Here is a 26,040-nt window from a genome sequence, read left to right as displayed (position 1 = left end):
CAAGGCGGCGGCTCACCACCACCTTCTCAAGGGCAATTACGGATGGGCAATAAATGCCGGCCTTGCCAGCGACGCCCACATCCCATGAACAAATTTTTAAAAATAACAATTTAACTCACTCAATAGGTAGCAGGACAGGTAGATAAGGTGGTTAAGGCGGCATAAGGAATACTTTCCTTAATTAGCCAAGGTATAGAATATAAGAGCAGGGAGGTTATGGTAGAACTGTATAAAACACTGGTTAGGCCACAGCTGAAGTACTGTGCACAGTTCTGGTCACATTACAGGAAAGATGTGATTGCACTAGAGACGGTACAGAGGAGATTTACAAGGATGTTGCCAGGACTGGAGAATTTTAGCTATGAGGAAAGATTGGATAGGCTGGGGTTGTTTTCTTTGGAACAGAGGAGGCTGAGAGGAGATTTAATTGAGGTGTATAAAATTATAAGGGGCCTAAATAAAGTGGATAGGAAGGACTTAAATTCCCTTAGCAGAGAGGTCAATAACCAGGGGGCATAGATTTAAAGTAATTGGTAGAAGGATCAGAGGGGAGCTGAGGAGAAATGTTTTCACCCAGCTGGAACTCACTGCCTGAAAGGATGGTAGAGGCAGAAACCCTCATCGCATTTAAAAAGTGCTTGGATATGCACCTGAAGTGCCGTAGCCTACAAGGCTACGGACCAAGAGCTGGAAATTGGGATTAGCCGAATGGCCTCCTTCGGTGCTGTAAATTTCTATGATTCTAAGATTCTATGATTATATATATGATCCATGATTTTTGTTAATACACAAAATGAAAACTTACCTGCACGGTCTCGATTAAGCCAGCTGAGTAAAAAGGCATCGCCACCGCACTGGTCAACCTGTATGAAATAAGAAAAATATTCTTTTTTTATATATACACAGTCTATGTAAAATTACCAAAGTTCATGACTATGTTTATACCTCCAAAAATTGCCACCCATTTCAAACTATCCACTGCAATTTCAAGAAAGGCAGTTATAAAGCTAGTAAAGGAAACGAGAGAGTTTTTACTACCTACCTGTTGCATCAACCACTTTAAAAAAGGATATCACTTTGGATGCCTCATAGATGGGCACTGGGACACCTAAGTTTCCAATTCATACTAATGGCAGTTTCAGAAGCTCGATGCAAACTAGTTAAATTTGTAGAAAATACCAAACTAGGAGGGGCTGTTGAAACTGAAGAGTCAGCTCAGGAATTATTAAACAGACAAAATATATAAATGAATAGAGCAAGTGAAATTAAATTTATCCCAGACAACTGTAAAGTGCTGTACATGGGAAGAAAAAAATAAGCAATATAGGTGCTCTTTGAAATAGCTAAAGATGAAGATGAAAGAGATTTAGGAGTTTTAGTAGTAGACTTGATGCTCAATATGTCCAATTACTGTGAAGCTGAAATGAACAAAGCAAATAGAATACTGAAGTATATATTTAGAACAGTACAGTACAAGTCAGAGGAAGTTATGCTCAAACAACTTGAGTACCGTGTCCAATTCTTGTCTCCGTGACACAAGAGACGTTCAAGCTCTGGAGACGGATCAGTCATGAAACAGACTCCAAGTGCCAGAGGACTGTTATGAGGGAACACTAGCTAAAGCTTTTCAGTCTTGGAAGAAGGTGACATTATTGAGGTAGAGAAGACAGTAAATGGTACAGAAAAGGTAAATCCAGAACATTATTTGAAATTAAACCTTGATAGTAGGACAAGAGGACGTAGGTGCAAATTAGTAAAAGGCAAATTTAGAACCTATTTCAGGAAGGTCTTCACATAAAGGATGATCAATATATGGAGTGGAGACAAAAACCTTGGAATTATTTGAACAATTGGATGCGGTGATACATCAACTGTAAGGTCTTTCTGGGCGGTGGAGCTAAGATGGGCTTAATGGCCTCTCTCATCTCTATCTACTTTGTGATCTTGAGAGTCATAAGAGTCTTAGAACAAGTCTTTTCAAACTGTTCTCTACAGCTATGCTGGACAAGGGCATCTGGGACAAGCCATTTGGGGAGCAAAATTTAACAAAATGGTTTCTCAAAAATTGGAAATTAACAAATGTTAAGGGCCAAACCTCATAGTGCAGTACATTACCATAGTTGAAGGGTAGAATAAGTACTGATTAAGTGATGCCAAGTATGAAACTAATGCAAACAGTCCAATAAATTGACAGCCTTGCCATCTCTGCCATAGCCAGGCTGGAATTAGTTTAGGCAAATGCCAAGATAATAACCAAGATGAGGTAGCCATGTAGTGTTTCAGGAGATAAGTCTCAAACCAAACAGGAAATCACATGGTTCTTGCTGCAACTTACCCTTTGAGTACAAGGTGACCAACTATTTGCTTTGGACTCCATTTATGGGAAACCTCTCTGCAATACAAAAGAAACTTTACGAGATAATGTTGTGCAGATTAAATACTAAATTATGTCAATTAAAATATTACCTTAGTATAATAAAGTACATAAAAGCAAAACTTCAAGTGGCATCCTGTGTAGAGAGAAGTGATTGATAAACAGAATGTTTAGCCGCTGGTGAAGTAAATCCAATCGTCTTCCCAGCACGAACGCAACATTTTGCAATTTTTATTTGAACAACCCAAATTTGTGTTATTCTGGGCAATTGATATTAAATGAGAAAATTCACTCAAACACAACGCACCGTTTCTCCACTAGAGCACAAAAGGAAATATGCATTTTTCCTATAAACAGCCAAGCATCATTTTTTTCAGTGTAATTTTACTCACTGCCTGCAGACCAAGTTTAAAAATAATCAACTAGTGATTCTGTGTAAATGGAAGCCATTTTCAGAAAGCACTCACAGATGTGATTTACCTGGGAAGTGGTGTGAATTCACTGATGATGCCTTCAGTACCCAGTGCTATTCCTTGAACAATAAATGTGCTTCCCATCCCTTTCCATAATCCTTTTAGACCCTGCAAGTGTAATAGGAAAAACAGTGATTCAATTTCTTAAGTATTTAAATTATTTAGCACCACTCACAAAAAATAAGGTTGGATAAAAATAAAATGTGGAAGTTAGTCAAAAGTCAGAGGAAATATGCAATTTTTTTTTTACAAACGATGAAAATTTATTAGTACATTTCCTGAAACTTACTGTTTTTCAAACATAAGGATAAATGTTCTATAGTGCTGCTAGGCTTTTTCATTACTGGATGGGGGATGTGGTGGAAAATCAAGAGTGAGAATGTGGATGGCTTACAAACAGATGATTGTCTTGAAACAACTGAGGCCTTCACAAATCCAGATTATTTTTAAGCTGAACATGCCATGATTTCCTACTTCTTAGCTTGGCTTCAGTGTGCATTACATCCAGGATATGTAAGCCACCAGAGTACTTGAACAAAGTGACAGCGGTGCACTCTGGTAGTTGTAGTCTGATACTTGGTTCATTTTCTTCATTCAGGGAAGGTTCAAGCAGCAAATGAAAGCTTTCACAAGAGCGGAATCCAAATGCCAGGCCCCTCAGCAGAAAGTGGGCAAGTGGAGGGAAATGGAGAAATTTAAAACTGCATGAGTATTTTTAATGATTTTGGGTTTTTTTGTTCATTTATGTTAATTTTATTTTTTAATGGTATATCCCAGGGTCGATGAGAAACCAAGATAGTGGTTGAAAACGTTTTGAAAAATTGTTTTCTGCAATTTGATTGGCTCACTTTGCGATGTTTGCTGGTTGTTCATTGACGGCTTACTGCTTACCTTCCTGCCTGTTCAGCCATATTTGAGGCAATCAGCATTTTTCAATTGACAGGAATTTGTTACTTTATTAATATATATTGAGACCAATCAAGATTTCTTTACCTCATGAACACACTGTGCATGATAGACACCTTTCCTGCTCTACACTATATACAAAACGTTTAATTAAATGGTCAAAAATACAACAAACCAGTGTCCCTTCAAAACATTTTGACAATGTAGTGTCTAACAGAATTTATTTTAATTTTGCTTTCTTCAATTTATCTATTTGTCTGAGGTATTAGGAATTAACATGGACATGAGAGTCTGCTGTCATTCCAAAACTACTATTGCTTCATTTTTAAAGATCAAATCCAGTTAATGGGCAGTCTCAAAAGTAAAATAGAATCATAGAAGTTTACAACATGGAAACAGGCCCTTTGCCCAACATGTCCATGTCGCCCAGTTTATATCAATAAGCTAGTCCCAATTACCTGCACTTGGCCCATATCCCTCTATACCCATCTTACCCATGTAACTGTCCAAATGCTTTTTAAAAGACAAAATTGTACCTGCCTCTACTACTGCCTCTGGCAGCTCGTTCCAGACACTCACCACCCTTTGAGTGAAAAAATTGCCCCTCTGGACCCTTTTGTATCTCTCCCCTCTCACCTTAAATCTATGTCCACTCGTTATAGACTCCCCTACCTTTGGGAAAAGATTTTGACTATCTACCTTATCTATGCCCCTCATTATTTTATAGACTGCTATAAGATCACCCCTAAACCTCCTACTCTCCAGGGAAAAAAGTCCCAGTCTATCCAACCTCTCCCTATAAGTCAAACCATCAAGTCCCGGTAGCATCCTAGTAAATCTTTTCTGCACTCTTTCTAGTTTAATAATATCCTTTCTATAATAGGGTGACCAGAACTGTACACAGTATTCCAAGTGTGGCCTTACTAATGTCTTGTACAACTTCAAGACATCCCAACTCCTGTATTCAATGTTCTGACCAATGAAACCAAGCATGCCAAATGCCTTCTTCACCACCCTATCCACCTGTGACTCCACTTTCAAGGAGCTATGAACCTGTACTCCTAGATCTCTGTTCTATAACTCTCCCCAACGCCCTATCATTAACGGAGTAGGTCCTGGCCCGATTCGATCTACCAAAATGCATCACCTCACATTTATCTAAATTAAACTCCATCTGCCATTCGTCGGCCCACTGGCCCAATTTATCAAGATCCCGTTGCAATCCTAGATAACCTTCTTCACTGTCCACAATGCCACCAATCTTGGTGTCATCTGCAAACTTACTAACCATGCCTCCTAAATTCTCATCCAAATCATTAATATAAACAACAAACAACAGCGGACCCAGCACCGATCCCTGAGGCACACCGCTGGTCACAGGCCTCCAGTCTGATAAACAACCCTCTACAACCACCCTCTCTTCTGTCGTCAAGCCAATTTTGTATCCAATTGGCTACCTCACCTTGGATCCCGTGAGATTTAACCTTATGTAACAACCTACCATGCGGTACCTTGTCAAAGGCTTTGCTAAAGTCCATGTAGACCACGTCTACTGCACAGCCCTCATCTATCTTCTTGGTTACACCTTCAAAAAACTCAATCAAATTCGTGAGACATGATTTTCCTCTCAAAACCATGCTGACTGTTCCTAATCAGTCCCTGCCTCTCCAAATGCCTGTAGATCCTGTCTCTCAGAATACCCTCTAACAACTTACCCACTACAGATGTCAGGCTCACCGGTCTGTAGTTCCCAGGCTTTTCCCTGCCGCCCTTCTTAAACAAAGGCACAACATTTGCTACCCTCCAATCTTCAGGCACCTCACCTGTAGCTGTCGCTGATTCAAATATCTCTGCTAGGGGACCCGCAATTTCCTCCCTAACCTCCCATAACGTCCTGGGATACATTTCATCAGGTCCCGGAGATTTATCTACCTTGATGCGCGTTAAGACTTCCAGCACCTCCCTCTCTGTAATATGTACACTCAAGACATCACTATTTATTTCCCCAAGTTCCCTAACATCCATGCCTTTCTCAACCGTAAATACCGATGTGAAATATTCATTCGGGATCTCACCCATCTCTTGTGGTTCCGCACATAGATGACCTTGTTGATCCTTAAGAGGCCCTACTCTCTCCCTAGTTACTCTTTTGCCCTTCTGCTTCTTTTCCTTTACTTTCACCAAAATGTGCCTGAACCAAAGAACAGCTGCCCCTATTGTACTGCTGCAACACTGCATTTCTAACTAATATATGACAATTTTAAAGGCCTACCTGTGTTTTGCTGAAGTGGTACATAATATTAACAACGGTGAAAGGAGTAAGATGATAATTTTTTGCATGATAATTGACCTAGAATAAAAAGTATAAGAGGTTAAAAACAGTATTTAATTGTTTTCATGTATTTTAAACCCAAGAGGTCTACCTGAATCTTATTAAAAATTGTACATATGCATGCTAAAAAGCTTACTTTGTGTTGTCACTCATTAGCACAATTTTGTGTCAACCTTTCCTTATTATAAATTCCTATGTCCACATTCATTACAGAAATCACATATGTAAAACTGTCAATCCTGTAATCGTACAATCTGACCGCCAGGGGGCTATTCCCGACAAATCACTCAAATTGCTTCTAAATTATTGATCTGCCATTTTCCCCCCTCAGTAATTTAAATTTCCAATGCCCAAAATAAGGGCTTAAATAAAATCAAAAAAATTATATATTTAATAACAGGATTAAATCTGTCCACAGAATTTGTGTGTCTTTTAATTACCTTCATTAAAGTTTTAACTTGAAAGCCTCAGCCTCTCCCAAGAGCCTAGGATATTTTCACCCAGAGCCAAGGCTAACTGCTGAATCTTGATTGTGCTGTCTAAGCATCTGCTATGTACCTAATATCCCAGGATACATCAATACTGTTCAGTTAGCTGTACTGATAGAATATTTTTCTTTAGATTCTATGGGGTGGATGAAGGTTATGCCTTTTGTAAGGCAAAGAGTCATTTTCTGGGGATTCTGCTGGTCTCCCACTAGAGTTACAGCAGAATCAAAGATGTTTCACTAAAAATCAGGCACAACTTTTCCAAAACACCAAGGCAACAAATAGCCTTTGATCGCCAGTCCTTTCCCAACATGAATTACGAACTAAAAGCTTTCTTTTCCCAGCAATTACAATTCCTTCCTTAGGTTGTTGTGTTATTAATTACAGTACTCATAGAAAAGTAATCCAAAAAAGCTGCATCTCACTGCCTCAGTCACAGCAACATATGCAAATAAAGCACAATCCTACCAGTAACCATCATGTGGACTTTGGCCTGCTTCATTTTAGAGTAGTCCCAAATCGCGGTATGAAAGGAAGTGTCTCAGGAAATTTCAGGGTTTAAGAACTGATAACGTTTACAGTTGAGAATTAGAGGCAAAGGAACTCAAGAGTCTGAAGAAAGTTAATGTAACATGAAAAAGCAGCTGGAAAATCATTTGGGTTTTGTAGCTACAAATTGTACTTATATAGTGCCATTAATGTATCAAAATGGTCCAAGCACTTCGCAAGTTATTCATTGAGCAAATTGCATTAAGGCATTTTGATATAGAGTGACAAAAGGTGAAAAAACACAGATTTATGGCGATTGGCAAAAGAACGAAAGGCAACATGAGGAAAATCTTTTTTATGCAGCAAGTAGTTATGTGCTGAAATGCACTGCCTTAAAGGGTGGTGGAAGTAGATTCAATCGTGACTTTCAAAAAGGAATTTGATAAATACTTGAAGGGAAAAAATTTGCAGGGCTACGGGGAAAGATTGGGGCTCACTGGATTGCTCTTACAAAGAGTCGGCATGGGTTCAATGGGCCGAATGGCTTCCTTCAGTGCTGTAACCATTCTATGAAAAGTAAGTCTTTTCCCACTGTTTTGCTCTCCAGTCCTGATGGCGTCAAGGTACATAAAGATGCCACAGGCAACAAAAAGCCTCCTGTACTTTGCCAAAGAGGCCATTCTTCAGTTAAAAGCTTAGACAACAAGACATCCCTTGGTAACAATCAGGAGCAGGAAACCCTGGTTTGTTTTTCACTTCTCGAGCCATGGTTGGGGGAGGGGTGGGGGGGGGGGGGAAGAACGAGGGGATGAGGACAGCAGGCTATGGTCATCTAATTCAGCATGAGCTGGGAATCAAACCTAGGAATTTCTGGTCTGTATGGTTTAGTGCTACATCAGGCAGTATCTTTACCTTCTAAACAAAGGAGAGGCCAGTGTATCTATGTGTCCCTCCAAATGATAGTTGCAGCAGGTTCTCAAAATACAGACAATCCTCATCAAGCATCTCAGTATAAAAGCCGTTTCCCAGTTTTGCACATCAAAATACTTGTGCCCTACACGAGTATTACACTTCATTTTGATGCTGGCAACCTATAAATTAGCAGTCTCCTTCAGGTATAGCAAGTCCTCTTTTCCCCCCTCTCCAAAATTTCCTACCTGACACTGACGCCGAAAAACAATACAGGGGTGAGCCAATACATTTTCTGTGAAGAGACTTTAAAAGAAAAAGTAGAATTAGACAAAAATATTGAACGGAAAATATTTCACTAAAGCTCCAACAGACTAGTCCAGACAAAAGCAGGTAAGAAATTACATTTATCAATTTATATCTAAATACCATTTGGACTTGATCCAAATGATGTAACAAAGGATTATAGTGTTTTTTTAAAACTGAAAATGGTGCATCATTCCAAATTAGATGTTCTTTAACAAAGAACCATAGTAACTATACTATTTTTCCCTGAAATGATACCTAAATTTAATTTAAATTTAGATTTTATATCGATTTACATTTTTAATAGTTCAGTTTACTCACTTTAGTTTTATGACTTTGTCAATACACAAATCATTATTGATGTAGTTTTTCCCTTTCTAGTCAGGGACTTTTTACAGAATCAGCTTCTCCTTGTAGTCCCTTACAATTCTATCAGGAGACCGACATCATGCGTGGCGTATAATGTTTACAGCTTTTTTTAAATATAAACACCCTTAGTTATTTTACATTTACAAAGTTTGATTTGTGAAGCAGTAGCCCCAAACTTTAGCTTATACCAGCAGGAAGTTTGAAAAGAAAAGCATAAATACTGTACCTTGCAAGACCAATACCAAACCCTGCAAATCTATTTAGCTGATCTAAAACAAGAAAGAGCCAAGAGAAAATGTTATCATAATTGACTTTTCAAACTATATACATTAATTACATATGCCAATTCCTCCTTCTTCCCCATCCAGTACAGTAACTTTATTCCAGCATGAAAGCATTGGACAACACTCTTGCAAATGTAATAATATTGGTATGAAGCCAACATTATCACTTCAAGATCCAGAGAATTTTCACAATAACATAAATACTGATTCTAGAATCTATTATTAAGGACGTAGTAACAGCACACTTAGAAAATCATAATATGATTAGGCAGAGTCAACATGGTTTTATGAAAGGTAAATCGTGTTTGACAAGTTTATTAGAATTTTTTGAGGGTGTAACTAGCAGGGTAGATAAGGGGATGTAGTATTCTTGGATTTTCAAAAGGCATTCGATAAGGTGGGTGCCACACAAGAGGTTGTTACACAAGATTAGGCCTCATGGGATTGGGGGTAATATATTAGCATGGACTGAGGATTGGTTAATGGACAGAAAACAGAGTGTAAGAATAAACGGGTCATTTTTGGGTTGGCAGGTTGTAACTAGTGGGCTGCCACAAGGATCAGTGCTTGGGCCTCAGCTGTTTACAATATATATCAATGACTTAGATGAAGGGACCAAATGTAATGTATCTAAGTTTGCTGACTATACAAAGCTAGGTGGGAAAGTAAGCTGTGAGGAAGATGCAAAGGGATATACACAGGTCAAATGAGTGGGTAAGAAGTAGGCAGATGGAGTTTAATGTGGGGAAAGGTGAAATTATTCACTTTGTTGGGAAGAACAGAAAAGCAGAATATTTTTTAAAAGATGAGAGACTAAGATATGTTGGTAGTCAGAGGGACTTGGGTGTCCTTGTACATGAATCACAGGAAGTTAACATGCAGATACAGCAAGCAATTAGGAAGGCAAATAGTTCTTTAAAAATTCGTTCAAGGGATGTGGGAGTCACTGGCGAGGCCAGCATTTATTGCCCATCCTTAATTGGCCTCAAGAAGGTGGTGGTGAGCCGCCTTCTTGAACTGCTGCAGTCCGTGTGGTTAAGTTTCTCCCACAGTGCAATTAGGAAGGGAGTTCCAGGATTTTGACCCAGCGACGATGAAGTAACGGCGATATATTTCCAAGTTGGGATGGTGTGTGACTTGGAGGGGAACATGAAGGTGGTGTTGTTCCCATGTGCCTGCTGCCCTTGTCCTTGTCCTTCTAGGTGGTAGAGGTCGCAGGTTTGGCAGGTGCTGTCGAAGGAGCCTTGGCGAGTTGCTGCAGTGCATCCTGTAGATGGTACACACTGCAGCCACAGTGTGCCGGTGCTGAAGGGAGTGAATGTTTAGGGTGGTGCATGGGGTGCCAATCAAGCAGGCTGCTTTGTCCTGGATGGTGTCGAGCTTCTGAGTGTTGTTGGAGCTGCACTCATCCAGGCAAGTGGAGAGTATTCCATCACACTCCTGACTTGTGCCTTGTAGATGGTGGAAAGGCTTTGGGGAGTCAGGAGGTGAATCACTCGCCACAGAATACCCAGCCTCTGACCAGCTCTTGTAGCCACAGTATTTATATGGCTGGTCCTGTTAAGTTTCTAGTCAATGGTGACCCCCAGGATGTTGATGGGGGATTTGGCGATGGTAATGCCGTTGAATGTCAAGGGGAGGTGGTTCGACTCTCTCTTGTTGGAGATGGTCATTGCCTGGCACTTGTCTGGCTTGAATGTTACTTGCCACTTATCAGCCCAAGCCTGGATATTGTTCAAGTCTTGCTGCACGCGGGCTCGGACTGCTTCATTATCTGAAGGGTTGCGAATGGAACTGAACATTGTGCAATCATCAACAAACATCCCAATTTCTGACCTTATGATGGAGGGAAGGTCATTGATGAAGCAGCTGAAGATGGTTGGGCCACGACACTGCCCTGAGGAACTTCTGCAGCAATGTCCTGGGGCTGAGATGATTGGCTTCCATCAACCACTACCATCTTCCTTTGTGCTAGGTATGACTCCAGCCACTGGAGAGTTTTCCCCGATTCTCATCGACTTCAATTTTACTAGGGCTCCTTGGTGCCACACTCGGTCAAATGCTGCCTTGATGTCAAGGGCAGTCATTCTCACCTCACCTCTGGAATTCAGCTCTTTTATCCATGTTTGGACCAAGGCTGTAATGAGGTCCGGAGCCGAGTGGTCCTGGCGGAACCCAAACTGAGCATCGGTGAGCAGGATTTTGGTAAGTGCAGCTTGATAGCACTGTCGACGACACCTTCCATCACTTTGCTGATGATTGTGAGTAGACTGATGGGGCGGTAATTGGCCGGATTGGATTTGTCCTGCTTTTTGTGGACAGGACATACCTGGGCAATTTTCCACTTTGTCGGGTAGATGCCAGTGTTGTAGCTGTACTGGAACAGCTTGGCTAGAGGCGCAGCTAGTTCTGGAGCACAAGTCTTCAGCACTACAGCCGGGATCTTGTCGGGGCCCAAAGTCTTTGCTGTATCCAGTGCATTCAGCCGTTTCTTGATATCACGTGGAGTGAATCGAATTGGCTGAAGACTGGCTTCTGTGATGGTGAGAATCCCTACGTGGTCAGTTTTCGGTAAAATATTAAGATGCCTATGTGGCAAAGAAGCAGAATGCAAAATGGTTAGAAAGGGTTAATTAGTTAGTAACTGAGATTGGTACAGGTTGCCTGGCATCTTGCTGGGCCATAGGTTTGCATTGTCTTATCAATGTAGAGTCTTTGATGTGATTCAAAGACTGGTCTGAATGTCTCCATGTTTATGGAAGATCAATATAGGTAACGAGCTTAGCCAAAGTTGAAAGACATTCCAGGTTGGGAGATAAGGAACAGAAAAGAACATTCCAAGTTGGAAGGTGAGGAAGTATCCCCTTTGATGTCTAACAGCAGCATGATCAGCACAGGGACGATCTATGATTGGCTGGCAATAATGTAACCTCGCATGGCAACCTATGTCCGGCTTATGATTGGTGTTGACCCTCGTTAAGTATGTTCCAACCCCTATTGATTTGTATAAAAACGTGTGGATTTCTGTATGTTTCTTGTTCTTGCTCTGCCAGCATCGAGGGGCTCTATCAGGAGTCCAAATCAATGCTGCAGACTAAGAACCCTGCTATTAAAGTTGTGCTGAACTTTAAAATGTATTCGACTTCAGTTTTTACTGAACCAGACTGAGGGGAAAGAATCCGGATCGTCATTTGGTGGCCCGTAACGGTCTTAACGGTCGATCACCGAGAGTTCGCGGAGTAAGAGGCGGATTGTCTCAGACACGGAGGAAGGAAATGGCGCCCCGATGTAAGTAGTCTTAATTTACTACGTCGGTTTTCCTCCAATCCGTCAGTCTGACGACGAATCGTCCAATCGCTAACACTCGTGTGGCGTCCTTACAAGATTCAGGTCAGTCTGGCGAATACACAGAAATAGCAGGAAGAGGTCAGTGGTCGAATATCACTGAGGGTCAGCTCCGGCTGAGGGTCAGCGTATGTACTGAGGGAATAACTTGTAAGCGGTAGGTCAGTGGTTAATATCACTGAGGGTAGTCAGGGTTTAAGTTCCTGGTGATTGGATATAAACAGGAACTAGTGATCAAAGTATCACTGACTAAAAACTTAGATGCCGCCAAAAAGGCTCAGGAATTAATTTGGAAAAATAACAGAGGTACCACAGCCAAAGAACTAATTGCTTTATGGAGACAGTACTGTAAAAAAAAAAATATGGATAGAATTAAGTGACTAGACAAATGTTTAAAAGACAGAGACCCGAAAAAGAAAGGTTCTGTTGTTTAAGTGTACTGTCCCTTTAAAAAGCCTGTCTTTGATCAGTGTTTTTTTTGTCGGGGTTGTGGGCCACGCCCCCTTCTTACTGTGTCTTACGTGTTTTCTTCCTTTGTGTAATGTATCTGTCTTGTCGTGTGTTTAATTCTGATACTGCTGAATTAAAATTGGAGTTATTGAGGTTAAGTGACCTATTAAATTCTGGTTCTTATAAAGTGTGGGCATGTTAAATTCCAGACATGGGATCTTCAAAAAATTGGCATTTTGAATGTTTATTTTGTGATTGGCTGTGGTTTAAAAAGGTTAAAAATTAACAGGATAGATTAAAAAAACTATCTGGTATCACTGATAGGAAAAGTCGGAAAGCTGGAACAGTTCGGAGCGTTGATTATAATCACATCCACTAAAAGTATGTGAAAAAATAGTGTGCAAAAATATAGTATAAAGCAATCCACAAATGTGAAGTAAAAAATCAGTCAAACCTGTGTGAAGAGAAATTTTGAAGGTGGAAACTTAATCTCAAAGGGAGAAGGATCAAGTTACTCCTACCACAAGAGCAAGTTAATATTAACCCCTTCCATCCCAAGAAGCCAGACTGTCATGCCAAGAGCAGTTCAAACAGATAGAAATGACCCAGTCGGTTGAGAACTGTCTGAGGCTTGCCCAGAACACAGGTGAACATGAGGTAACAATTGGTATAGGTTATATTAGTAAAATTGTCCCAATCACTCGGAAATGCCAAAGGCTACAATTGACTGAGATATAAGTTTTCACGCTACAGTGAAAAATTGATAAGAAAGGAATGTAAAACAAATCATATGAAAAGGAAGCATAGGTTAGACAATTGGAAGTCCATTACTTGAGCTATGTACTGACACAGGGTACTAAACGCCTATCAGTTTTACCCTGCCACAGTATGATAAGGAAGTTTTGACAAGTTCTGGGGCTATTCAATTTTATTTGAAATTAATAGTAGAATACAAGATCTGACCAAAGAGGGGAGACCTTCCCTGACAAATTATATAACTCGCATTGAGACTGCTAAGAAAACTCAACAATTAGATCAACACCTCCTAGCTCAAGTGTTAAAACAAAGAGCGACATGGAATGGAGGTGGACATCGTAAAAAGAGATAGGCAAATATGGAGACGTAAAGATCTGTGATAAGTGATATAGCAACTGCCTTTGCCTCAGTTGTTAACACCATTGATTTGACAACATTAGATCAAAAGGTCAGAGATTTAGGGTCTCGCATTAAAGATATATTAAAAAATAAATGAAAATACAGATAAGGAATTGTCTGAGGATCAAATGCTGACCATATATTTGCAAAGGATAGCTACAGTGCTAGAAACACATGCCCAAACCATTAATAAATTAATAAAAGAGGAATATAACGTATCTTAGCAGGCGGCTGCTAATGATGTCTGCTTAATGTGGTTACATCTTGAAAACACAGAGATTAGGACTTGGAGTTAGAAATTCCAGTCTGCAGCCCTGCGTACATCTGTATGTGGGAGAGACAGTGTTTATTTCAGACAGGCTGCGTGCTTCAGAGAGAGCGCGTGAGAGGGACTAGGCAATTTCTCTCTCCTGTTTTATTTTCTGAATTTGTTTCGGGTAATGGGATTATGCCTTTGGATAAATAAATAATAAATGAAGATTTGACAAATTAATCACTTGGGCTCTCAAGAAGAGCCGCAATGGATTTTCTGTGTTTCTTTTAAAACAGGTGACCCTGTTTTTTTTTTGGGACCACGTGAGTGTTGATGGTGCAGGATTACCAAGAGTAGTTACAAAGTTACGGTGCAACCTTTGCTGGAGAAATTTGGTGCAGGAAACGATCCAGTGGTGTTAAAGATTTAAGACTTTAGCTGCAGACATCAGCGGATACCAAATGTCACAGCGTGGTGATATCAACCTGATTCTCTTCTTTTGAAAACATTGATTTGTTTTGTTATAACCTATTTGTTGTCTTCCGAGACACAGTGCTCGAGGTGGGGAGATATGGGAATTTCTCTAAAGTCATTGAATTGGGCATGATAAAAAAATCAATCTGGCATAAATATACAATCTAGTGGAAGTCAGGAAAGTGTAGTTGAGAATAGTAAATTGATAGCTTTCTCATGGAGATATTTGTGTCCTTGCCGATAATGAATAATGAGAAAACTACACTCAATAGCCTGGCCACTACCCTGACATCGGGACCATGCAGGGGGAGATAAGCACTCTAGATACCCCTGATCTTTTTGATAAGATAACCTGAAAACCTAAGAATGGCTACAATGGACATAAAAGATACAAATGTCTGTTGCCATCATCTGAAACGGAGATCAGGATGAAGAACATGATTACAAAGGCCTATGGCCTGGTGAGCTATTGCAACCACTCTTTAAACAAACCAGTTGCTTTTACAGGACTGAATCCTACAGGACATATGATGTGTGCCATGGAAAATGTTCGGAAATACCATGAGGAAGAAGAGACTGGCCAGCAGAAAGTTAATATCCAAGAACACTAAGCTCGTTCCTATGAGATGCTGCTAGTATGCGGATACACGTGAAGAAGATACAGTGAAGAATGAGTCTCATACAGGCTCAGTTACTTGACAACAGCACAACAGGAAAATGGTTAATGTGGTCCAGGCGAGTGAGAAATCCTTTTAAACAAGGCACTGACACATGGTCCATAGAGAAACCAACTAATTAATGAAAGAGTCAGGAAACACTGGTATCAATCAAAAGGACTGAAATTAAAGTAAAGAGGGACACAGTAATTTGGATTTCCAAAATTCAGGGTTAGGTTCCCATCAGTTAACAATAAAATTGGGAGAAACAATATTTAGAAGATATCCGCACGATGGATACAAAATTACAAGATTATGAGGGGCCCAGATAAAGTAGACAGGAAGTACCTGTTTCCCCTAGCAGAGGGTTCAAGAACTAGAGGACGTAGATTTAAGCTGATTGGCTGGAACAAAATTAAAGGGATGTGTTACTAGACATGCTGTCACTGTGTGTCCACATAGTGTTGGACACAGCCTAGAAGCACAGTGTGGGTTTAATACCGGTACCAATCCGGATATTAACTGTACCATGGAGGCCCTAGCGGCGGATCTAAAACCCACTTAAGTGGTATATGCCGGAGAGGGCAAATACTGTGTTACAACTAATTTGAAAACGTTTAAATATGCCAATCTAACTTGTGATATTTTAAGTCCAGAATTCTACTCCATTTCTGAAGTCCTGGTTCGGATTGGACCCGAGGAACTGGTAGAGATACACCGGCATAACCTCACCACCTTACAAGTTTCTGAGAATGTCAGAAAGGACTTAAAAGCATATCAGGACACATTTGGGTATCTGACACTCCTGTTGCCTAAATACTTGAAAGCATTGCGAATGGAGATACGCCTCTCCCAGAAGGTTTATTATAACCTACAACAGGACAATAACAACATTAAGCATGACATTGACCAAATTAAAGTCACCATCTGGTGAAATGACCTCTGGAATTTGGGACTGAATATACAGATCCATCTTTGGATTAGATTAATTTCATATGTATTAGTCGTAGTGCAGTTTGTTGTAATGTGCTTCTTGATTTTCATTGCATGTAATAAATGTAAGCAGAGGATGAAGGGTTTGGCAAAGATAGTAAAACAGAGCCTGGGTGAGAATTTCCCTTTGTCTCTGTGGTTTCAACTAAGAACACATCTTAATGGTACCGGGAGTAGCACCCGCTGGGGTAAGGTGCATGTAAAAGGGAAGACAATTATAGTTTGATAGGATTATCGGTGAGCGGCGGGAGAGATCGAGACCAGAGCGGGGATATAAACAGCGCGGAGAGAGCGAGAGTTCAGTCGGTGAGCGGCGGGAGAGAGCGAGACCAGAGCGGGGATATAAACAGCGCAGAGAGAGCGAGAGTTCAGTCGATGAGCGGCGGGAAAGAGCGAGACCAGAGCGGGGATATAAACAGCGGGGATATAAACAGCGCGGAGAGAGAGAGAGTTCAGTCGGTGAGCGGCGGGAAAGAGCGAGACCAGAGCGGGGATATAAACAGCGCGGAGAAAGCGAGAGTTCAGTCGGTGAGCGGCGGGAGAGAGCGAGACCAGAGCGGGGATATAAACAGCGCGGAGAGAGCGAGAGTTCAGTCGGTGAGCGGCGGGAAAGAGCGAGACCAGAGCGGGGATATAAACAGCGCGGAGAGAGCGAGAGTTCAGTCGGTGAGCGGCGGGAAAGAGCGAGACCAGAGCGGGGATATAAACAGCGCGGAGAGAGCGAGAGTTCAGTCGGTGAGCGGCGGGAAAGAGCGAGACCAGAGCGGGGATATAAACAGCGCGGAGAGAGCGAGAGTTCAGTCGGTGAGCGGCGGGAGAGAGCGAGACCAGAGCTTACTCTGAGAGCGAGACTCTGAGACCAGCGGCAGTTCGGGGTGACGTCACCAGTCAGAAAGTGACGCGGCACAGGGGAGGCAGCTGATTGGTGAGTAGGTTCAGGTGAGTATTTCTACCATTTTACTGTAAGTAAAGTAATAAGAAAGGGAAGATCTGCAGGTTTTATAGCAGATAGTGTTTTTTTTTTAGTGAACCGAGGTCCCTAGTATAGTTAACATTTTCTAATTTCAACGTAATTTAAAAGGGGTAACTAAGCTAAGGCAAGTCATGGCAGCAGACCTCGCACCCGTGATATGCTCCTCCTGCAAGATGTGGGAAGTCATGGACACTACCAGTGTCCCTGCCGACCATGTGTGCGGGAAGTGTGTCCACCTGCAGCTACTGACCGATCGTATCTCGGAGCTGGAGCTGCGGGTGGACTCACTGTGGAGCATCCACGATGCAGAGAAACTCGTGGATAGCACGTTTAGCGAGTTGGTCACACCGCAGGTAAAGGGTATACAGGCAGGAAGTGAATGGGTGACCACCAGGAAGAGTAAGAGGTGCAGGCAGGTAGTGCAGGGGTCCCCTGTGGCCATCCCCCTCTCAAACAGATATGCCACTTTGGATGCTGTTGGGGGGGGATAACTTATCAGGGGAAGGCAGCAGCAGCCAACTTCCTGGCACCACGGGTAGCTCTGCTGCACAGGCTGGGAGGAAAAAGAGTGAAAGAGCTATAGTGATAGGGGACTCAATTGTAAGGGGAATAGACAGGCGTTTCTGCGGCCGCAACCGAGACTCCAGGATGGTGTGTTGCCTCCCTGGTGCAAGGATCAAGGATGTCTCGGAGCGGCTACAGAACATTTTGGAGGGGGAGGGCGAACAGCCAGCTGTCGTGGTGCACATAGGCACCAACGATATAGGTAAAAAAGAGGATGAGGTCCTAAAAGCAGAATATAGGGAGTTAGGAGGTAAATTAAAAAATAGGACCTCAAAGGTAGTAATCTCAGGATTGCTGCCAGTGCCACGTGCTAGTCAGAGTAGAAATAGGAGGATATTTCAAATGAATACGTGGCTAGAGGAATGGTGCAAGGGGGAGGGATTCAAATTCCTGGCACACTGGAAACGGTTCTGGGGGAGGTGGGACCAGTACAAACCGGACGGTCTGCAGCTGGGCAGGGCCGGGACCGCTGTCCTAGGAGGAGTGTTTGCTAGTGTTGTTGGGGAGGGTTTAAACTAAAGTGGCAGGGGGTTGGGAACCTGAGCAGGGAGAGAGAGGAAAGCGTAACAGGAAGGGACAGAAGGTATGGAGTAATAGGTAAAGTGTTAAAAAAGGAAAAAGCAGGAACTAAGCGTCACAAAACAGATTTGAAAGTTCTTTATCTGAATGCACGTAGCATTCGTAACAAAATGGACGAGTTAACGGCACAAATAACTACGTATGGGTATGATCTTGTGGCCATTACAGAAACATGGCTGCAGGGTGACAACGACTGGGAATTAAATATGCCAGGGTATTTAACAATCAGGAAGGACAGGCAGGAAGGAAGGGGAGGTGGGGTGGCCATGTTAATAAAGGAAGGAATCACTGTAATACAGATAAATGATATTGGGACAAAGCATCAAGATAATGAAACAGTTTGGGTGGAGATAAGGAATAATAAGGGGAAAAAAACATTGGTGGGCGTAGTATATAGGCCTCCTAATAGTTGCAACTCTGCTGGAAGAAGTATTAATCAGGAAATAGTCGGGGCATGTAATAAGGGAACAGCCATAATTATGGGGGATTTTAATTATCATATTAACTGGACAAATCAAATTGGGCAGAGCAGCCTTGAGGACGAGTTCATTGAGTGCATCAGGGATGGATTTCTTGAGCAGTATGTAACTGATCCTACAAGGGGGCAGGCAACCTTGGACCTGGTCCTATGTAATGAGTCAGGATTAATTAATAATGTCCTAGTTAAGGATCCCCTTGGAACGAGCGACCACAACATGGTTGAATTCCATATCCAATTAGAGGGTGAGAAGGTTGATTCTCAAACAAGCGTACTGAGCTTGAATAAAGGAGACTATGATGGTATGAGAGCGGAATTGATTAAAGTGGACTGGGAAAATAGATTAAAGGGTAAGACGGTACATGAGCAGTGGTGTTCATTTAGGGAGTTATTTTACAACTTTCAAAATAAATATATTCCACTGAGGAAAAAAGGGTGTAAAAGAAATGACAGCCATCCGTGGCTAAGTAAAGAAATCAAGGATAGTATCCGACTAAAAACAAGGACATATAAGGTAGCCAAACTTAGTGGGAGGATAGAAGATTGGGAATTCTTCAAAAGACAGCAAAAAGTAACTAAAGGATTGATTAAGAAAGGGAAGTTAGATTATGAAAAGAAATTAGCAAAAAATATAAAAACAGATAGCAAGAGTTTCTACAGTTATATAAAAAGAAAAAGGGTGGCTAAGGCAAACGTAGGTCCCTTAGAGGATGAGACCGGGAAATTAATGGTGGGAAACATGGAGATGGCAAAAATGCTGAACAAATATTTTGTTTCAGTCTTTACAGTAGAGGACACTAAGAATATCCCAACACTGGACAAACAGGGGACTCTACGGGGGGAGGAGCTAAATACGATTAAAATCACTCAGGAGATGGTACTCAGTAAAATAATGGGACTCAAGGCGGATAAATCCCCTGGACCTGATGGCTTCCATCCTAGGGTCTTGAGGGAAGTGGCAGTAGGGATTGTGGATGCTTTGGTGATAGTTTTCCAAAATTCCCTGGACTCAGGAGAGGTCCCGGCAGATTGGAAAACTGCTAATGTAACACCCTTACTTAAAAAGGGTAGTAGGCAGAAGGCTGGAAATTATAGGCCAGTTAGCTTAACATCTGTGGTGGGTAAAATTTTGGAGTCTATTATTAAGGAGACAGTAACGGAACATTTAGATAAGCATAATTTAATAGGACAAAGTCAGCATGGCTTTATGAAGGGGAAGTCATGTCTGACAAATTTGCTTGAGTTCTTTGAGGATATAACGTACAGGGTGGATAAAGGGGAACCAGTGGACATAGTGTATTTAGACTTCCAGAAGGCATTCGACAAGGTGCCACATAAAAGATTATTACTTAAGATAAAAAATCACGGGATTGGGGGTAATATTCTGGCATGGGTGGAGGATTGGTTATCGAACAGGAAGCAGAGAGTTGGGATAAATGGTTCATTTTCGGACTGGCAACCAGTAACCAGTGGTGTTCCACAGGGGTCGGTGCTGGGTCCCCAACTCTTTACAATCTATATTAACGATTTGGAGGAGGGGACCGAGTGCAACATATCAAAATTTGCAGATGATACAAAGATGGGAGGGAAAGTAGAGAGTGAGGAGGACATAAAAAACCTGCAAGGGGATATAGACAGGCTGGGTGAGTGGGCGGAGATTTGGCAGATGCAATATAATATTGGAAAATGTGAGGTTATGCACTTTGGCAGGAAAAATCAGAGAGCAAGTTATTTTCTTAATGGCGAGAGACTGGAAAGTACTGCAGTACAAAGGGATCTGGGGGTCCTAGTGCAAGAAAATCAAAAAGTTGGTATGCAGGTGCAGCAGGTGATCAAGAAAGCCAACAGAATGTTGGCTTTTATTGCTAGGGGGATAGAATATAAAAACAGGGAGGTATTGCTGCAGTTATATAAGGTATTGGTGAGACCGCACCTGGAATACTGCATACAGTTTTGGTCTCCATACTTAAGAAAAGACATACTTGCTCTCGAGGCAGTACAAAGAAGGTTCACTCGGTTAATCCCGGGGATGAGGGGGCGGACATATGAGGAGAGGTTGAGTAGATTGGGACTCTACTCATTGGAGTTCAGAAGAATGAGAGGCGATCTTATTGAAACATATAAGATTGTGAAGGGTCTTGATCGGGTGGATGCAGTAAGGATGTTCCCAAAGATGGGTGAAACTAGAACTAGGGGGCATAATCTTAGAATAAGGGGCTGCTCTTTCAAAACTGAGATGAGGAGAAACTTCTTCACTCAGAGGGTGGTAGGTCTGTGGAATTTGCTGCCCCAGGAAGCTGTGGAAGCTACATCATTAAATAAATTTAAAACAGAAATAGACAGTTTTCTAGAAGTAAAGGGAATTAGGGGTTATGGGGAGCGGGCAGGAAATTGGACATGAAGCTGAGTTCGGATCGGTCAATGCCCTGTGGGTGGCGCAGAGGGCCCAGGGGCTGTGTGGCCGGGTCCTGCTCCTACTTCTTGTGTTCTTTAGATTTGTGGTTGGGATCAGATCAGCCATGATCTTATTGAATGGCGGAGCAGGCTCGAGGGGCCGATTGGCCTACTCCTGCTCCAATTTCTTATGTTCTTATCAGATACTCTGCCTCTCTTCCACCCGGACTGGTGGCCAACACGAAGGGAACCTGGTTAAGATGAGGTACAGCATCTAACGGGATATTGTAGGGAGAATTTGGATTAAGGGATATAATGGGGAGGGCACCAATTCACAGGTGTAAAATGGTCTGAAAGGTACCATTCAGTCTAGTTAGGCTGGAAACAAAATATAAAGCACCATCGGATATTTGACTGTGTTAGCCTTTTCAAACTAACATGAATAGGTTTAGCTGACCAAGGACATTCGCAGCTTACTTGAGAGATGTTTAGAAGGAGTCTGTTCCTGAGAACAGATAAGAGTACAAAGGCGTATTGATGAAACATGTCTGTGTTCTATTGGGACTTCTCTAGTTCAAGGGCTAGTCATATTCATTGTTATAATTCTTATAGTTTATTGCTTACTTAAATGTTGCTGCGCTGCAGAACTAGTGAGCACCGTAATAATTGGTTATCATGAAATGATAAAAGGGGGGAATGAGAATCCCTACGTGGTCAGTTTTCGGTAAAATATTAAGATGCCTATGTGGCAAAGAAGCAGAATGCAAAATGGTTAGAAAGGGTTAATTAGTTAGTAACTGAGATTGGTACAGGTGGCCTGGCATCCTGCTGGGCCATATGTTTGCGTAGTCAGCAGGTTTGCATTGTCTTATCAATGTAGAGTCTTTGATGTGATTCAAGGACTGGTCTGAATGTCTCCATGTTTATGGCAGATCAATATAGGTAACGAGCTTAGCCAAAGTTGAAAGACATTCCAGGTTGGGAGATAAGGAACAGAAAAGAACATTCCAGGTTGGAAGGTGAGGAAGTATCCCCTTTGATGTCTAACAGCAGCACGATCAGCACATGGACGATCTATGATTGGCCGGCAATAATGTAACCTCGCATGGCAACCTATGTCCGGCTTATGATTGGTGTTGACCCTCGTTAAGTATGTTCCAACCCCTATTGATTTGTATAAAAACGTGTGGATTTCTGTATGTTTCTTGTTCTTGCTCTGCCAGCATCGAGGGGCTCTATCAGGAGTCCAAATCAATGCTGCAGACTAAGAACCCTGCTATTAAAGTTGTGATGAACTTTAAAATGTATTCGACTTCAGTTTTTACTGAACCAGACTGAGGGGAAAGAATCCGGATCGTCATTGGTGGGGATATCGGGAGGAGGCAGAGAGGGATGAAATAGTATGTTAGCCTTTATTGCAAGGGGATTGGAGTATAAGAATAAGGAGGTCGCTGCAATTATACAGGGCTCTGGTGAGACCACACCTGGAGTACTGTGCACAGTTTTGGTCTCCTTACCTAAGGAAGGATATACTTGCCTTAGAGGGAGTGCAATGAAGGTTCACTAGATTGATTCCTGGGATGGGAGGGTTGTCCTATGAAGAGAGATTGAATAGAATGGGCCTATATTCTCTGGAGTTTAGAAGAATGAGAGGTGATCTCATTGAAACGTATAAAATTCTTAGAGAGCACAATAACGTAGATGTTGAGAGGCTGTTTTCCCCTGGCTGGAGTGTCTAGAACTAGAGGTCAAAGTATTAAGAAAAGGGGTCAGCCATTTAGGACTGAGATAAAGAAAAATTTCTTCACTCAGAGGGTTGTGAATCTTTGGAATTCTCTACCCCAGAGAGCTGTGGTTGCTCAGTCGCTGAGTATATTCAAGACTGAGATTGATGGATATTTGGATACTAAGGGAATCAAGGGATATGGGGATAGGATGGGAAAGTAGAGTTGAGGTAGATGATCAGCCATGATCTTATTGAATAGCGGAGCAGGCTCGTGGGGCCGTATAGCCTACTCCTGCTCCTATTTCTTATGTTCAACCTACCAGGTGTTGTATCCTACCAGTGTTCACACTACCCAATGTAGCCACCACGTATTCAGCCTTTATATGATTAAATATCTTGGTTACTTTTCAATTTTTGGCCTAGTGAGCATTTTACAATTCTTGACATTCCGTGCATGCGAAATTTAATCAATGCAGGCAGATTCTGATGGTGCAAATGTAACAAGGCAGCTCAAATCATTCTTGCATTGAAGCTGTATGCTACAAAAGCAGTGAGATACCAGGTAAGTATAGTACATGTGCCTTAAAGAAGAATTCTGACAAATGGAGAAATACATGATCTAGAGGGGGATTACCCCGATTCTTCTATTGAACCTGACTACAGTTCTCAGCCCACAAGCTATGAAATTTCTATGAACATGCTGAGCAATGCAGCAACAATTGAAAACAGTTAAAAAAACCTATTTGCATTTTGTAAATTAAAAAATGCACAATGCAAAAAATATATATTGTTTGCTCTAACATTCTCAGGAATCAAAGCAGAAAGTATTTTATGTTCTTCAGGCCTGCAGTTGTAAAATAAATTGATTTTGCAAGGATAGAATTACCTAGCAGCAGATGCCTTCAGTGTAGTACAGACAAGGCAGAACACAACGAATCTAAATACAACTGAAAAATAAACCTGCTCCTACACATCGAAAGGCAACTCACGAAGCAGTAGTAAGATTATTAACAGGATTGCGAAATTACTTCTAAAAAAACTATTAATCCCACTAAAAGCATAATGTTATCAACCAATCAATAGACATACAGTGCAAATAATTGAACTGGATAACTATAGCAGGGTAACTATTTATGAGAAGAACATATTGATCGGTATTAGTGGAATGTTAATTTGCTAGGCCAGGATCAGTACACATTGATTATAAACATCCAATATATTAATAAACATGCTTATCTGCACAGGAAGAACAGTGTGCACACTTTTTACAAACTGTCTCTAATAAAAACACATGCATGCGTGCGCCATCTGTTCAACTGTTATGACTTGCATCAAGTTTTATCCCTGCCAGGTCTGTCAGAACTGCACTCTCTGGACTCAAGACCACTTCTGGTCTCTATCGTAATATGTGTCCTTGAACACTACTTCATTCTATCAGTCTCTTTAATCTCTTACTCTTAAGCCATCTTTCTTGCCCCTTGAAAATTTGCTCACGATCACTCTAACCTTAAGAAAGGTGATCGCTCTCACCTTCAAATTTCTGTCCTAACATCAGTGTATGCTCTGATATAATCCCCAGGCCCCTATCAGAACTGAATCCACCAGCCACTGAAACATGGTGGATGCATTCTTCATTCCAAAAAGCATGACTATAAACTCATACAGCCCTAATGGTGTAACAAATGCAAAGCAGAATTGGACCACTGCATTAAGGGACACCTGCCAATAATCTTTTGTCAAGTATAGTCGTCAGATATTTGGCACCCCCTAGTTCGCCAAAGTCTCCTCCATGTGAGGCATCAGATAGGCATTCATCTTTATCAAGTTATTTAGTTTACAATAATCTGCACAAAACTGTGTGGTCTTGTCCTTCTTAGGGACCAGCACCAATCACTGGCTCTAGGACAGGTATATTATTCCCAGGTCCATCAACTCCAGTACTTCCCTAGCTCTGCCCTCTGACTTCAAAAAACTCAAAGCTGTCTTCTTATTATTTTCCTTACAGAAAGTGGTAACTTTGTGTCTTCATATTGAAAAGAAGGGAGTCTAAGGAATACATCAGTTCCATTTGATATGGGGAGTTGAGACAGTCAAAATCGATAGCATCTTCTGCTCCTTCATTCTCGGATGTGAGTCAAGGCTCCAATTCAACAAATTTATGGCCGGGAGACAGAAGCACAACAACTTGTATTTATATAACTCCTTTAGGGAAGGAATTCCAGAGCTTAGGGCCTAGACAGCTGAAGGCACAGCAGCCAATGGTGGGGTGAAGGAAGTCGGGGATACGCAAGAGGCCACAACCGGAGGAACGCAGAGATCTTGGCAGCTTGTAGGGCTGGAGGAGGTTACTGAGGCCATGGATGGATTTGAAAACAAGGATGAGAATTTTTTTTTAAATCGAGGCATTCAGGGACTGGGAGCCAATGAAGGTCAGTGAGCACAGGGGTGATGGGTGAATGGGACTTGGTGCTAGTTAGGCAGAAAGGGCAATATTACAGAGGTGGAAGTAGGCAGTCTTAGTGATGGAGAGGATATGGGGTCAGAATCTCAACTCAGGGTCAAATAGGACATTGAGGTTGCAAACAGTCTGAGACAGTGGCCAGGAAGGGGGATGGAATCGTTGGCTAGGGGATGGAGTTTGTGGCGGGGGCCCAAGATGATGGCTTCGGTCTTCCCAATGTTTAATTGGAGAAACTTTCTGCTCATCCAGTACTGGTTGTCAGACAAGCAGCCTGACAACAGAGGTTGAGAGGGGCGGTGGCGAGGTAGAGCTGGGTGTCACCAGCGTATGTGTGGAACCTTACGCTGTGTTTTTGGATGATGTCAACAAGGGGCAGCATGTGATGAGAAATGGGGAGGGGGGGGGGAAAAAAAAGGACAGATCCTTGCCGGACTCCAGACGTAACAGGAGAGAAGCCACGGCAGATTCTCTGGCTACAACAGGATAGATAAAACTGGAACTGGGCGAGAGCAGGCCCACTCAACAGGACAATGGAGGACAGGTATTAGGGGAGGATGACATACCCATGTTCATGGTTGAAGACAGGTCAAGAAGGATTAGGAGGAATAG

At 41.9% G+C, this 26,040-nt stretch overlaps 1 protein-coding gene across 1 annotated transcript in view; it reads right to left on the bottom strand.

Annotated features, from left to right (window-relative positions):
• The window catches only part of slc25a46 (solute carrier family 25 member 46), a 64,508-nt gene that overhangs the window by 37,532 nt on the left and 936 nt on the right, over positions 1 to 26,040 (bottom strand). Inside the window, exons 2-7 of the mRNA XM_067982946.1 lie at positions 8,873 to 8,915; positions 8,220 to 8,277; positions 6,026 to 6,103; positions 2,855 to 2,955; positions 2,336 to 2,392; positions 806 to 863 (exon numbers count right to left, since the gene is read on the bottom strand). Coding sequence (XP_067839047.1) covers positions 806 to 863; positions 2,336 to 2,392; positions 2,855 to 2,955; positions 6,026 to 6,103; positions 8,220 to 8,277; positions 8,873 to 8,915 — 395 coding nt within the window. The remainder of the gene's footprint in view (positions 1 to 805; positions 864 to 2,335; positions 2,393 to 2,854; positions 2,956 to 6,025; positions 6,104 to 8,219; positions 8,278 to 8,872; positions 8,916 to 26,040) is intronic.

The sequence above is a fragment of the Heptranchias perlo genome, chromosome 4 (genome assembly GCF_035084215.1).
Source record: "Heptranchias perlo isolate sHepPer1 chromosome 4, sHepPer1.hap1, whole genome shotgun sequence".
Classification (NCBI taxonomy): domain Eukaryota; kingdom Metazoa; phylum Chordata; class Chondrichthyes; order Hexanchiformes; family Hexanchidae; genus Heptranchias; species Heptranchias perlo.
This window is presented reverse-complemented; position numbering and strand designations above follow the sequence as displayed.